At 38.5% G+C, this 15,339-nt stretch overlaps 1 protein-coding gene across 1 annotated transcript in view; it reads right to left on the reverse strand.

Annotated features, from left to right (window-relative positions):
* LOC144235672 (uncharacterized) overlaps nucleotides 1-8,835 on the reverse strand; it is a 13,291-nt gene extending 4,456 nt beyond the window's left edge. The window contains exons 1-2 of the mRNA XM_077769245.1: nucleotides 8,730-8,835; nucleotides 1,421-1,609 (exon numbers count right to left, since the gene is read on the reverse strand). Coding sequence (XP_077625371.1) covers nucleotides 1,421-1,609; nucleotides 8,730-8,835 — 295 coding nt within the window. The remainder of the gene's footprint in view (nucleotides 1-1,420; nucleotides 1,610-8,729) is intronic.
* Nucleotides 8,836-15,339: the final 6,504 nt, after the last annotated feature.

Consider the following 15,339-nt stretch of genomic DNA (forward strand, 5'->3'; position numbering starts at 1 on the left):
TTTCTTTCTTTCTTTCTTTCTTTCTTTCTTTCTTTCTTTCTTTCTTTCTTTCTTTCTTTCTTTCTTTCTTTTCTTTCTCTCTCTCTCTCTCTCTCTCTCTTTCTTCCCTTCTTTCTTTCTTTCAAAAGAGGGCGCAAGTGAGCCAGGTGCAGAGAGACATAGAGGGAAAGAGAGGTGGGGGGAGAGAAGCAGGACTTGTGTTTTTTTACCTGAAGCTGGGCTCTTGCTCACCTGATGTGGGACTCAAACTCACCAACTGAAAGATCATGACCCGAGCTGAAGTCAGATGCTTAATGTCTGAGCCACCCAGGTGCCCCCAAATCTAGCATTCTTAAACAGAAACAGGAACCCAGGTTCATTCATTATTGGTGAATAATTAAAACTGCTATAGATTATAATATTCTTCTTTAAAATACGTTATGTGGTTGACAAACTGAATTACAAATAGGACTCTGCCCTGTTATTCCCACTTGGACACAATAACAACACACATACTAGATACAAAATGTTCACATTTGAGGATCTTTACAAATTACTCTGCTATCTCTCTCTCAAAAATAAATAAAACGTTAAAAAAATTTTTTTAATAAAGGGGCACCTGGGTGGCTCAGTCAGTTAAGCATCCGACTTTAGCTCAGGTCATGATCTCACGGTTCATGGGTTCAAGCCTAGCGTCAGGCTCTGTGCTGACAGCTAGCTCAGAGCCTGGAGCCTGTCTTTGGATTCTGTAACTCCCTCTCTCTCTGACCTTCCCCTGCTCACGCTGTCTCTCTCTTTCAGAAATAAATAAAACATTAAGAAAAATTTTTTAAACAAATCACTGTGTAGCTCCAAGTACACCTTTGACTTTTTACACAACTTCAACTTGGTTCAAGCTAATATCAAATCCACAAATATATTTTATAATTTGCCCCGTGTAAGGACCGTAGTTAGAATGTCCCAGAATTTAAAAAGATGCACATGCTATAATTCCTGGCTCCTGAGTGGGTTGCAGGCTACTTGTGAGAACCACACAGATTCTGTGGCTGCTGAGAGCAGAGAGGAGGGAGGCGAGGGTAGGTGACCTATATTAAGAGACTCTCAGAATCCCTTCTGTGCCTATTGCAAACACCATCAGCTAACCTTTCCTATCCCTTTTCTTCTGTGACTCAAGCTAATCAATTACAAAACAAAAATAGCCCCACAACCTAGGTAACTATGGGGTCAGGAAACACGCAGGCAGCTTTATTTTCTAAGGTGTAGAGAATGAAGGTCCCTTCAGCTTGTATGATGGGGACTATAGAATACCTAGAACAGAACTCCCAACCCTGGATTTATAACCAGTAGGAAGCACAAGGAGTATTAAACAAAGCAAGGAGAAGATGCTACTCCAAATTAGACTCTTGACCAACCCATCAGGAACCCTCACCCAGCCATTTACCTCCATCTTCCTCTCTTATTTTGGAAATGACTGCTCTCCATGTGGTTACAATGGGAGCTGTTACGCTCTTAAATGATGTGGCTATTCTGTCACAGCTGATCGGCCAAGGGTGAGCAACCATCTGAAACAGCCAACTGCAGTTCTTCTCTGGTATTTTTTTTAAATGGATCTGGAAAAAAGTCTGTCTCCCTGGGTGGAAGAAAAGTTATAAAACTTTAAACTGTTAAAGTGTCAATAGCCCTATTAACTGTCAAGTAGAGAAAGCTGGTTGGCAGTGGGAGAAAATAAAGCCGGCACCAAGAGAAGGAAACACCAAAACAGAGACGTGAAGTCCTGGAAAGCTGGAGGTTCCTGTTCAAGGATTCCTGAGGCCCTGCTGTGTTGTGCTCAGCCCTTCCTTTGATTTGGTTGCCCTATCTTTCTTTCAATTATGCCAGCTCCCCCAAGATCTTTCCATTAAATCCTCCTTTTCCCTGAACCAGTTAAATGCGGATTTCAGACACTTGTCTAAACTGTAATGACTCAAGTTTCTCCCAGTTTCACATAAATTATGGTGTAATCCTTACACACGGCTTGGGTACAACCAACATTTTGGTTTTCTTCTAACAGAACAAATTCAGCCTATACTGATATTCTACTAGCTTGATGTTGTAATGGCTTTCTCTAATTACCAGAGGTTTCATACCAAATTGGTGTGACAGATTTTTATCACTGGGCTATTACTTTGATGGAAAAGCTCTTGTATTTGATATTTCCCTTTCTTTCCTCTCTTTCATCACCATTGCCTTGTATTAGGTAGGTGACAAGCGGCAAACCCCGGGGATCCTTTGGTTAATGTCCTTTCCCCACTGTAAATTGTCCTGTATGTAAATTACTTTTGGTCAGATTTCAGGAAGCCATGGGCCTAAAAGAAATCTTACTACTTTTGTAGACCTTTTGTTGGAAACCATCTTAAGTCTGGTAAAAATCTCAAGTAATCAAATATGTGTATATACAATTGACACAACCTCTTTAGAACACTTCCACATTACTACAATCAATCCAAAAAAGCAGCAATACTATTTTCAATATTATTCAATACTATTACAGAATACTATCCAATACTATTACTATACTCTCACAGTTAGTTTGCTCTTTCTCAGTCCTTTTGGATAGATATGCTTTATTACAAAAGGAACAGTAACAATATTAAAACAAAACTGTAGCATAAATAATAAACCATGCAACTTCATTTTCTCTGTGAAATAAGTGATTACTGTATTGTTGATTACCTGCGGAGGCAAAATGCTACCGGTGGAAATTGCAGTAAATTAACTGGGGTTCACTGACATACTTTCAAGAATTTAGAATGACTCATGGAATGAGTGTTAATGGAATGAAAACCTCCATTCCATCTACTGGTACAGGGCAAGCCAATCTAATTGTTTTTCTCCACAGCAACACAACAGTCAGGTATTTATGCAGCCCATTATTTCCTTCATCCTGGAAGAAGCAAGACCTTGAGAGACAAGAGCTAGGAAAGTCCTGAGATTTTTTTCTTTGACTTTCATGAGATTTCCTAAACCTGCACTACGTGTTTGAAGGGCAGAATTGAACAATCAAAATGACTGCATTTCTAGGTAAGTACAGCGTCTAAGGGAGAAACTTTGTGTTAGTAAATAAATATTTATTGGGTCCCCACTATGGACTAAGCTTTGTGCCAGACACTCTTTAAACCTTTTAACCTCGTTAGAGAACAACTATAAAATAACAATGAAGGTGGTAAGAAAACTTAATTAAAACTAATTTGTGTCATGGTCATCCAACCCCATGCTGCAGTATCAGCACTACCAACAGTATCAGCACTACTTGCCTGAGAGCTTATTAGAAATACAGAATCTCAAGCCCTACCCCAGGCCTTTGAAATCAGAGCTGCATTTGGATAATATCCCCATTTTTACATTAAAGTTTGAGAAGCCCTGATTTAACCAACTCCCTTGTCTTATAATTGAGGAAAACAATGCTCAGGGAGGTGAAGTGATGTGTCGTCATCAAACAGCTAGTTAGGGACCCAGCTGGGACTCCCAGGTCTCCTAGCTTGCAGGCCGATGGAACTCAGGGTACTGCAGAATTTCAGACAAGAGGAAGTTAAGTGTATTTCATTCCCTCAAATGACCATTGATTGTTCCCATCATCTCCATTCAAAGCACACACAGAGGGCCTGAGTGAACCCAATCACACAGCCTCCTCCCGACACCCCCTGCAGCCCAGGCTCACAGCAGCCTCCTCCTCCAGCTGACACTCGAGCCTCAGCCCTCCCTGGTGGGACCTCCCCCTGCACAGGCCCCAGTTCTAACTCTTCCCCCTCTCCCCCCAGGCCCAATTAAGCAACTAGCTGCTTCATGAAACCTTTCCCAATGACCCCAATCCCCTTCAGTCTCTCCCTTCCTAATTCAGATATGCTCCTGCATTCTGCAGAGAACATCTTAAATAGTTTCTTTTTACAGCCCAACACATTTTCTAATTTTCTGCACCACACATATTGGCAAAAGCTTTTATAATGATAAGATAGATGCAATCTTTTTCCCTATTGCTCTTTTCAGAAATGGTATCCGTGTCTTCTTTCCTAAATAGTTTGCTTTTATTTTCTTGTACTAGACTATCACAATACCAGGCACAAAAATAATTCTCAACTGTTAATGGTGGAAGGGCCCAAGCTCTTTCCCAAGGCAGGGACCCTCTCTAAAACATACCTGAGACACAGCCATTCAGTTTTATTTGCATACTTCCTGTGTGAGGGATTTCCTACATTTTTAAAGCAGTATTTTTGTTTTATTCTGATAACTTAAGCTGTTAGAAAATTTCAGACTGAAATCTACTTTCCTCTAACTTCTAGCGTGTGTCTTCATTTCTGCCTTTCAGGTACATTAGAACAGGTCAGATATATCTTCCACAGGAAAGTGCTACAAGTATACCAACTAATTTGTCAAAAGTGATTTGGCAACACAAGGTAGGCCTAAAGGTTAGAAGCAATGAAGATTTTTTTGTTCCAAGCCAGTTTCCTGCATTTTCTGTTCCTACACTTCTTAATGAATTCATGCTACCGATATGTTTGTGTTGAACACCTAATATGTTCCAGTCTCTATGGAAAAATGCGCATTTCTGGGAGTTTATAGGACAGAAGGAAGCCCACGGGATCCCACACATCACTGACAGAGTGCAGACTGGAAACAGTTACACAGTGGAAGCTTGAGGCCATTTTATCCCACTTTGCATTTCATCCAGGTCTTCCTAAACTGTCAAAGTGTAAACCCCTCTAGCCATTGCTTTTCTCCCATACTCTTATCCTGATTTGGTTCTGTATTTTTCTCTGGGCAAATGATTTTCTTACAGCTGCCCTCCTAGATAATCCTTTTGGTAATGCCTTCTAGAATTCCAACTCCAAAGTAAATAAATTCCCTTCAACCCTCGGTCTTTTCCCAGAACTTTCTCTCTACCTGCATGCTAAAATTTCCATCGAGAATGCCGCCTCTTCTCTCAGTTGAAGCTGTTCATTTTCCCACACTATAAAGTCAGGGAGGGAGGGCTTGCCATCTTGAAACTTCCTAATGGCCTTCCAGATTCTTCACTCATTCACTCAATAAATAATAAGTGCCTCCTATGTTTCAGAGACACACTAGGGCCCTTCACCGAGTATACAAACACCACTTTTAAGGTTAATGCAATCTAGTTACAAGAGTAACTACAGAGTCATGTGACAGTTCGTCTCTGCTATAGAGACTTTGTTCTTGCTGGACAAACACTGCGGCAAAAACTGCTGAGTTGAGGACATGCTGTCAGTTGCATTCCTGAGCTTCATTTGCCTTTCTAGGGGAATAAGACTACTGGTACTGATGATGATGAATACTTTGTCATCGTATCACAACTTGGGAGGGGGGTGGATTCTACTTTCACAAATCCAAGAGAATGAAAAATAAACAAAGGAAGTTAGTAATGCTAAAGGTTTATAGAGTTCCATCAGGACTGTAAGTAGATACCTCAGGGAAAATACTATTTTGAAGATGTACCCCCTTCTGCTTTCTCCTTAATAATGCAAATTCCAATGAAGCTGGTATTTGCAATTTTCCCTCAACAATTTGAACTATATGAACTCGAGGATGAAGGGGTGGGATAGAAATACGGGCAATTATTTTCGTGGCTTTTTGTGGATTTCACAAGCCTGCAAAGGCCAACTGGGTGCAGAGAAGCCCACTGGTTGACACTGAGGCCATGTCAATCACTCTCTCTCACCCAGGTATCACTTTGAGGAGTTTTCTAGCCTAACCTCATTAACCATTCTGCACTGAAAAGTCTTCAGTTGGCTATGCAATATGTTTACCGCATTCTGTTTTATGTTTGTTTGTCTTTTCACCCCTCAAGTAAATCTGTCTGCAAACTTTTTTATCTATTAAAAAAGGCATAAAATCTATAGTTGAGACCTCTTGTACTGTTCTCATCAGAATATACAGTGTTTCAAGAACAAAGTGCAAAGTCTATTAGTGGAGGACTCCACATGAAGGAAGCCCCTTTAGACTCACCTAAGATGAGGCTACACATAAGCAAACACTTAATACACTTTTTTAATGACAATATACTAAAAGGTATTATAGCATTTAATAACTTTTGTCACATATACAAAATATATGATTTTAAAACAGGAAGTACAAAATAAAAGGGTTCTGATATTTTACCCAGGCTGAAAGTTGGCTTTTAAATAGCTGCAGCATGTTGTTGGTTGACATCATATAGGTGAATCTGAATTTCCAAGTAGGAATGTTTCACATTTCTGAATATATAAATAAATGGGTTGTTCAAAGTTATTCTCTCCACACACACACTTTGATCTTTGGCAACTTTTCCCTGAATTACTCAGGCCTGAGTCAAGTATATTCACCCACTCTTCCTTTCACCAGTGCTATCTCTTCATATACCCATAACTATCTGGCACAGGGTGAAATCATGATTTAGCAAAGGGGCAAGTGGGAGGCAAAATGGAGTGCTATCTTCCCTAATTGCTATTTAAGTGAGACAATAAAAAGGATGAAACAAATTAAATTAGCTAAGAAGCAAGAGCATCCCAATGAACTGGCCAAGATAATCAACTTGGAAAATTAGCTATTAAACCTCCACACATGCTCATATTCATAATTTTGTGTGTGTGCTTGTGAAATGCAACCCCCCACTGAAACCACTGGAATGAAGGTGCTTTTCATTTCTCTGAGATAAGTCATTTGCAATTGGCCTTAATGAAGTTGCTAGTGAGATTTTTTTTTTTTAATGCCCTAGTTCATCATTTCCCATTTCAGTGCCAGAGTGTTTTAATTGGAAAAGTATGTAAAAGAGGACAGAAGTTGACTCAAACTAGCTAACTTCTCTGAATATTTCCACCTGACTCTATTCTTATTTCCAAATATGTGTGCTAGAGTGTGAGTTTTGGGTTTTATTACTATTACCTTTGTGTATCATCATCATCACCATTTAAATATCTGAACTTTGTTTATTTTCAAACTACTTTCCATACATTCTTATGAGATTTAACAATTCCTATCTTTTAAATCTTTTCTGTCTCATCATCCTGTCTTTCAATGTTAGCCTCTCTTATGTATAGGTCTTCATACTTGAACAGCTAATCCTTTACGATTCATGGCAGTTATTAAAAGACCACAAGATGTAATATAATCTGTAGACAATAAATATTTATGCTTAATTTTACCCAATAATTCTAATTTTATAGTCCATGGAGCTATTATTAGAACACAAAATAGGTAGCCAAATGAGTTTGTTTGAGATATTCCTTTTGTACTCCCTTACCTTTTCTTTCTTTTTCCTTCCTTCCTCCCTCCCTTCCTTCCTTCCTTCGAGTTTCAAGTTTTTATTTAAATTGCAGTTAGTTAACAAACAGTGTAATATTAGTTTCAGGAGTGGAAGTCAGTGATTCATCAATTACATACAACACCAAGTGCTCATCACAAGTGCCCTCCTTAATGCCTATCACTCATTTAACCAATCCACCTTAGCCTACCTCCCTTCCAGCAACCTTCAGTTTATTCTCTATAGTTAAAAGTATGATTTACAATTTGCCTCTCTCTTTTCTCCCCCACGTTCATCTGTTTTGTTTCTTAAATTCCACAAATGAGTGAAATCATATGGTATTTGTCTTTCTCTGACTTGTTTCATTTAGCATTATACTCTCTAGCTCCATCCACATCATTGCAAATGGAAAGATTTCATTCTTTTTGATGGCAGAGTAATATTTCATTGTATATGATATATACATATACATATGATACATACATATATATATATACATATATATGATATATATATTACATCTTCTTTATCCATTCATCAGTAGATGGACATTTGGGCTCTTTCTATACTTTGGTTATTGTTGGTAGTGCTGCTATAAACATCCAGGGTTGCACTCACTTTTTACTTATAGTTTTGCTAGATCAGAATTACTACTCAAGGCATGACAAATATTGGAGCATGTCATTTAGATTTTAAAAAATTTTTACTTTTTTTTTTTAAATTTATTTCTAGGAGAGAGAGAGAGTGAACAGGGGAGGGTTAGAGAGAGAGGGAGACACAGACTCTGAAATAGGCTCCAGGCTCTGAGCTAGCTGTCAGCACAGAGCCCAACACGGGGCTCGAACCCACGAACCGCGAGATCATGACCTAAGCGAAAGTCGGACGCTTAACCGACTAAGCCACCCAGGCGCCCCTAAAAAATTTTTAATAGGAATAAGAGTTTATTTATTTTGAGAGAGAGAGTGTGTGAGCACAGGCTGGGAAGGGGTAGAGAGGGAGGGATAGAGAGAATCCCATGAAGGCTCCACACTGTCAGCATGGAGCTTGACACAGGACTTGATCTCATGAATGGTGAGATCAAGAGTCAGACACTTAACTAACTGAGCTACTCAGGTGGCCTAAGATTAGAATGCTTTAATCGAAGATTATGGTGGTTAATTTCACAGGGCAACTTGCCTGGACTAAGGGATGCCTAAATAACAGGTAAAACATTGTTTCTTGGTGTGTCTGTGAGCAGGTCTCTGAGAGATATTAGCATTTGAATCGTTTGAATGAGTAAAGATTGCCCTCATGACTGCAGGTGGTCATCACCCAATCTGTTGAAGGCCTTAATAGAACAAAAAGGCAGAGGAAGGGTGAGTTTACTCTCTGCCCTCCAACATCAGTTCTCCTGGTTTTCAGGAATTTGGACCAGGACTTACACCATTATCCTCCCCCCGCCCCCGAATTCTCAGGCCTTCAGACTCAGACTGAGACTTACCACTGTTGACACCCCTTCGTGTGTGGATCAGAACTGCACCATCAGGTTTCCTGGCCTCCAGTTTGCAGACGGCAGACGGCAGATCATGGGACTTCTCAGCCTCCATAATCATGTGAGTCAGTCCCTCATAATAAATCCCTTTCTACACTATCTATACATGTCCTATTGGTTCTGCCTCTGAAAAAAAAACCCGATTAAAACAAATATTAAAACAGATCCTTTCCGTTCGCAGCAGCACTCTCCACAATAGCCAAAACACGGAAAGAGCCTAAGTGTCCATCAACGGACGAGTGGANCAGATCCTTTCCTAATAGAGTATTAGTCTTGCCTACCCATCTTTTTCTGGTTTATCTTCATGGGGCTATTTTTTTCATTATATATTTGAATCTACCCCCAAAGAAAACAGTGTCTATAGCCTTTTCCTTGTATAAGCTGCATTCTGCACTTAGAGCAAGATTGAAGAGTCTCAGAACTCTCCAACCAGAATTTCAGAGATCTCTCATGTAATGTGGATCAGTTTAACAGAACGGGTTCCACAGGCCTTGGGTTACAAACTTATGCCTAGTACTAAGAAAGCCGGTTTTCAAACTAAGTAGTGCTCTGCATATTCAATCTTATTTATTCTTTATCATTTCCGAGAAGAAAAAAAAAGACGACGACCAAATGAAGAGGGAAACTACATCAAAATGAGTAGATGATACTCAGGACAAGTGTCTGGCACTAGTATTAATTTTAGCTAAATAGAAAGTGCCTAATGGCATGCAATTAGATTAAAATACATTTTTACTAGAAAGACAAAGAGGTCATACCTTTTGAGTTAGAGATAAATAGGGACTCCTGGTAGATACACAATTGTGCATTAATATTAATTTCTTTATACATATGAATTTCTTTATCAGGGCTAGAATGATACATGTCCCCGGTTACAAGTGTATTAAAACATTTACAATGACAAGTATCTTTGCTAAACTGTCACACCACCCAATGCATTTCTGCTCAATAACACAAACACCTATTAGTAAATTAGAGCTATTGATATATATTCTAGATACATTCAACTTGTTCTGTTGTCTTTGTTAAGTTTCCTCAAATATTTACCAAGTAGTCACTATTTCTCAGGGTACTGTATTTATTCTGGGGATACAGTGTAAGGGATGGATTAGACATAGTCCCTGCCCCAAAAGAGCTCACAGGCACAAAGTCTGATGACAGACAAAGATTACATGCAAACTAGGAAATGAAGTGTGTATGTTATAAAAGATAAAGTAGAATATATTTTCAAACAACTTGATCTATTTTGTTCCTCTGAATTACAACTAATTTTTCATCATTTGTTAAATCTTATAGTTGACTAAAGTCAAAGGGAAAATGATAAATGATAAAACAATGTAGAATCCCAACTATATCCCAGGTATCTTAATTTTAAAATAATGCATCCTTACAATGTGGCCAAGGACCTTGACTGTACATTGTTTTTTTTTTAATAGTCATTCCAATATCATGAGGATGCATAGTTACAGGAAGTCCCTTGCCTTCCAAAAAGCCACACCATTTCTCCCTAAGGAGAAGGGCCACTCCTAGCCTGAGTCCACACAGAGAGGGTGATATATACATTGCTTTTGTGTAAATTATGTAGTCCAAAAAAAATTTTTTTGAAGGAGAGAGAAAGAGTGAGCATGAGCAGGGTGAGGGACAGAGAGAAAAGAAGGGAGAGAATCCCAAGCAGGCTCCATGCTCAAAGCCGAGCCCAATGGGGGACTTCATCTCACAAACTGTGAGATCATGACCTGAGATGAAATCAAGAGTTAGACACTTAACCAACTGAACCACCCAAGCTCTCCTTTTTATTTATTTGTTTGTTTGTCTGTTTATTGAGGGAGAGAGTGTATGTGTCCAATTTTTTAAAAAATCTTTGCCTTAATACTTGTTATTTTTGTTTTATTTTGAATGGTCTGCTTTCATGGCCTTCTTTTTTGTCCTCCCAATTTAAGATGTATGAAGGTCCCTGGGAGTGTGGCCAAGGCATGGAGGCAGCCAGGGATTACCTGTACACTGACTTGAGACCAATTCAGTGAAGTGCACACCTTAACAAAATAATAATAATAATAATGCACCCTTGTCCCAAAGAGTCATAGTTCTTAAGAGTTGAAAGAAAATTCATATTAAAAAAAAAAGTAAGACTTAAATTAAAACTAGTATAATAGAGAAAGAAAACGTAAAGACAAGTTTGAGAAACATTAATCTAGGTCACATGTTAAATTAGTGGGCTTTTATGGTTCCTTCTGGGTACCTATAGCAGATTGAAGATGGCTGCAAATCCTTTGCCAATCCGTCCATTGAGATGTAGATCCAGTCTCTTTGAATCTGGGTGGTCTCTGTCATAATTTTGGCCAATAGAATACAGCAGAAATAATGCCATGCTACTTTTTTTCCAGGCCCAGACTGTAAGAAACTGGCAGCTTCCACTTCAGGTCTCTTAGACCACTCATTCTTGCAATACTGCCACTATCCTGTGAGGAAGCCTAAGCAACCCTGTGTGGAGAGGAACCAAGGACCCTGACCAATAGCCCCAGTCAAGTTCCCAGCTGACAGCCAATACCAAATTGCCAGCCATGTAAGTGACCACGTTGGAAGTGAATCCCCCAGCCCCAATCTAGCTTCCTCTGCTGACACCATCTGGAGCAAATGTAAGCTGCCTAGAGGAGCCCTTCCTGAATTTGTGACCCACAAAACTGAGTAAAATACAGCTGTTTGGGGGTGGGGGGTAGGGGGTGTGTCAATTGTTACACATTAACAGATCATCAGAATAAAACCTGATCATGATTAATACCATCACCTCTATGTGTAAAGGGATTAAATTACAGACTCTGGAGTCAAACTGCCTGAGATCCAGCTGCACGACCTCAGACCATTTTATCTGCACCTCAGATCCTTCTTCTATAATATTAGGTTAATTATAACCTAAGTCATAGGATTTTGGGGAAAGAATTAAAAGACACAATTCACATACAGCTCTTAGAAACTGCCTACTGCATAACTAACAGTATTGAGAATTCACTATTATTATTGTGAGAGAATGCTGAATTAGAGACTACTGACTTTTAAATGGGCTCTGAGAACACAAATCCTTTCACAGCTTGGGAGCCTGTCTATCTATTAGAATCTTCAGCTCTGTTCAGCTTCCCATATAAAATCATGGGCATTTCAATGACTGTCTCCCTCAGGGTTAATTTGATGTTATCCCAAGCTCTTATATTTCATGTACTGTGAAAATATTGTTTCAAGAAATGGTCTGCTCATCAAAACCATGTATCTCAATTGTGTTAAGTATATAATGACTTGCCATGTTAGCAAGATAAATCCAAGGTTAATTTAATGTGAGTATCTGAGATTTATTTTATTTTTTCTGGCTCTGTGAATTGAAACATTTCTTCCACTTAATTTTTTTTTTCTGTGTTTAGTTAGAAGCATTATTCTAACAAGCAGATCCACAGGTCAAATTTGCAAATACCAGTTTCCAAAGTGTTGAACTGTTTAAATTAAGCAAGAGCTCCGTCCCCACAAGCATTTAAAAAATTGTTTATATTGCTCTTAAATGTTCCTGAATTCTGTGGTTACAAATCAGATAGCACAGGGTTTGTCATAGAGTTTAAAATTAATTCCAAACAATTCTGCTAGCCATATCTTATAAGATTACTTGTGGGGAGAAAATCAAAGGAAAGCTAACAACAACAACAAAACACACAGACACACGAAACACACCAAAAAACACAAATGCGCAAATTAAGGCCTGATTAATAAGTCTCATTAAATTAATGTTGTGCATCCAAAAACAATTATTCTCCCTGTGAGACGTGTGTTTGTGTCAGGAATATATCCTAAGATGATTGATACTCAGAATAGTATCACATGTCAATTTGTAATAATTTCCTTACAGATCACAAATGGCATTACTTGAAATATCTTAATTTGTGCATCAGGTTCTCCTAAATGGGAAAATTCCATGAATATTTGTGCAAAATGAAGGCAAAGAACACTATAAATTGAAATGCAGTAAAAGGAGTTTATTTCCAAGCCACAGCTTGGAATCATCTCTGTTTTGAATGTTGCTGGCAAAGAATGCATTCTTGATTAGGCTTTGTTGATAGGCAAAATGTAGAGCACATTTCCAGTTCCCTAAGGCTCTGAGACTCTAGAAATCCAATTCTTAGTTACATAAAATAGCTCAGCACAATTCCCTTCCCTCCACCCCAAAAAAGCGATACTCAACAAGGATGGAGCTGACAGCATATAAGACAATTAATGATTTCTAAAGTGATCTGAAAAAAAAATAATAAAAAATATATATATACACACAAACTTTTAAAAAAAATAGATGTTTAAAAAACATCATGGAGGAGAGCAAAATCAAAAGGTCTTAATAAGGAGTCAGCCAATATCAATGACAAAGGAGAAAGGAAAAAGATGGAAGGAATGTGCAAAGGACAGAGAGGCCAATGTTTGGAGAGGGGAGCTGGGAAATATTCATGATGGAATCACATCACGTGTTACCAGAATTGCTTCTAAAGCAGCTGTGCCTGAGTTGCTACTCCTAAAATCTGCAGATATCTTATAAAAGAATGAGAATGGCTGGAATTAGTTCTTTATTCCACCTCTGACCAATTGTACGATAGTAGAAGTATCATTAAATATTCCACATTTGTTTCCCCAGCAATAACAGCAATTACCACGTGCCCTCAACTTGTCCTATTGAAATCCATGAACTGGGGCGCCTGGGTGGCTCAGTCAGTTAAGTGTCCAACTTCGGCTCAGGTCATGATCACACGGTTTGTGAGTTCGAGCCCCGCATCGGGCTCTGTGCTGACAGCTCAGAGCCTGGAGCCTGCTTCTGATTCTGCGTCTCCTTCTCTCTCTGATCCTCCCTTGCTCATGCTGTCTCTCTCTCTCTCTCTGGTCTCAGAAATAAATAAAACATTAAAAAAAATTAAAAAAAAAAAAAAAGAAATCCATGAACCAAAATACCTTGAAGTCATTGTAACTTAAATGATACAGCTTCATGGTTATAATTTTTGTCATCCCCATTTCCACAGCCTATCCAAAGAGTCAACTTTCATGAGCACCAAGGCCATGCCCTTTTTTCAACTGTCGAGTCCTCAGCATTTTGTTAGTTCTGCTTCTTACATTGCAAGCAGGCTCAAAACCCCCCATAGAACTACAGAGAATGTCACTAGTTTCCTTATTGTTATTGTTATCATTGACCCTCACCAACAGGTCTCGTTCTTGGCAGCTCCCTCTTCTATGGCTCCACATCTCACAGGGCTACATTTCTGTCATCAGATTTCCTCCAGATACGCAGTCCCCTGGCAGACATGAAGTCTAATGAAAACATTACCACAAGGTATTAAAAGGTGAGCCTGCATGTTTTACATTTCCTCTAGAGTCTTACTTTTGGTGATTTACATAACTGCTTCAGAATATTCAAAAGGCATTTATAAATGTCACCATTGGCAGAGATTATTTGTACATTGCTCTTAATTAACATCAACTTCAAAATCTAGTTGGTCAGGATCAGGGGTTTCTGTGTATCCTGTCTCCTGTCTCACTCAGCACTGGTTTAATTATGTTCCCAGCTTGCTTTCACCTAGATCAAAAGCGGGAGAGAGGGCTTGAGAAGGATTATCATAATAAATAAAATACATTTGCTTGTTCTTTGGTTCCTCATTCTGTGTGTTTTTTCAGTTGGCACTGTAGAAATAATGAATGCACAACATGCCTATTCTACATATGATAATGCATCTAGGGTACCACGGACACTTAAATATTAAAACAACAACTGTGTTATTTAAAACCTGAACCCAGTTTCTAGCTCAACATTTTGTCTCAAGAGAATGCAGAATAACTCATACTAGGTCTTTAATGGTCTACCCTCTTTCAGAAACCATGATATCAAGAGGAAAATGTCATCCTAACCATTTACTCATAAAATTAGTCAGACTAACTTTAAAATGGAAAAAATCATGAGATAGAATCATCTATAATCAGAATAAGCAAAGAGAAATGTGAGAGATGTCAGATTCATGGGGAAAAGAAAAACAAAACTAACTAGAGGAAACCTCATGTATATCATTCAATCTTTTGAAGCTCATTTGAAAATTTCTCAAACAGTGCAAAAGTACACAGCAAAAGAAAAGTTAAAATGTATCATCCTTCTTCACAACCCTTCAACTGAGCCCCACTCCCCTCTCTTGGTAGCCACTACCCATAACTTAGTAAGCAAATGTTTTCAAAACAATTTAATGCCATACACACACTAAAATGTATATATAATGTTCATTAAATATAAGCATATAAATAATACCTATATTAATGTAGACATTTGTGCATTTAATGATTTTCTTTTTGATGATCATTCAGGTTGCTGAATATCCTAACACATGTTTAAATATTTTTGGAATACATATTTCTAGGAATGTAATTACCAGTTCAAAGGATACATTTCACTTTGGGCACCTACAGCCAAATTTGCTTTCTAAACAATGACTCAGGCAATTAAACTCTTACCATATATGGAAGTGAGCATTTCCTACATTTATCCACACTGAACATGGTG

The sequence above is a fragment of the Crocuta crocuta genome, unplaced genomic scaffold, assembly GCF_008692635.1.
Source record: "Crocuta crocuta isolate KB4526 unplaced genomic scaffold, BGI_CrCroc_1.0 scaffold65, whole genome shotgun sequence".
Classification (NCBI taxonomy): domain Eukaryota; kingdom Metazoa; phylum Chordata; class Mammalia; order Carnivora; family Hyaenidae; genus Crocuta; species Crocuta crocuta.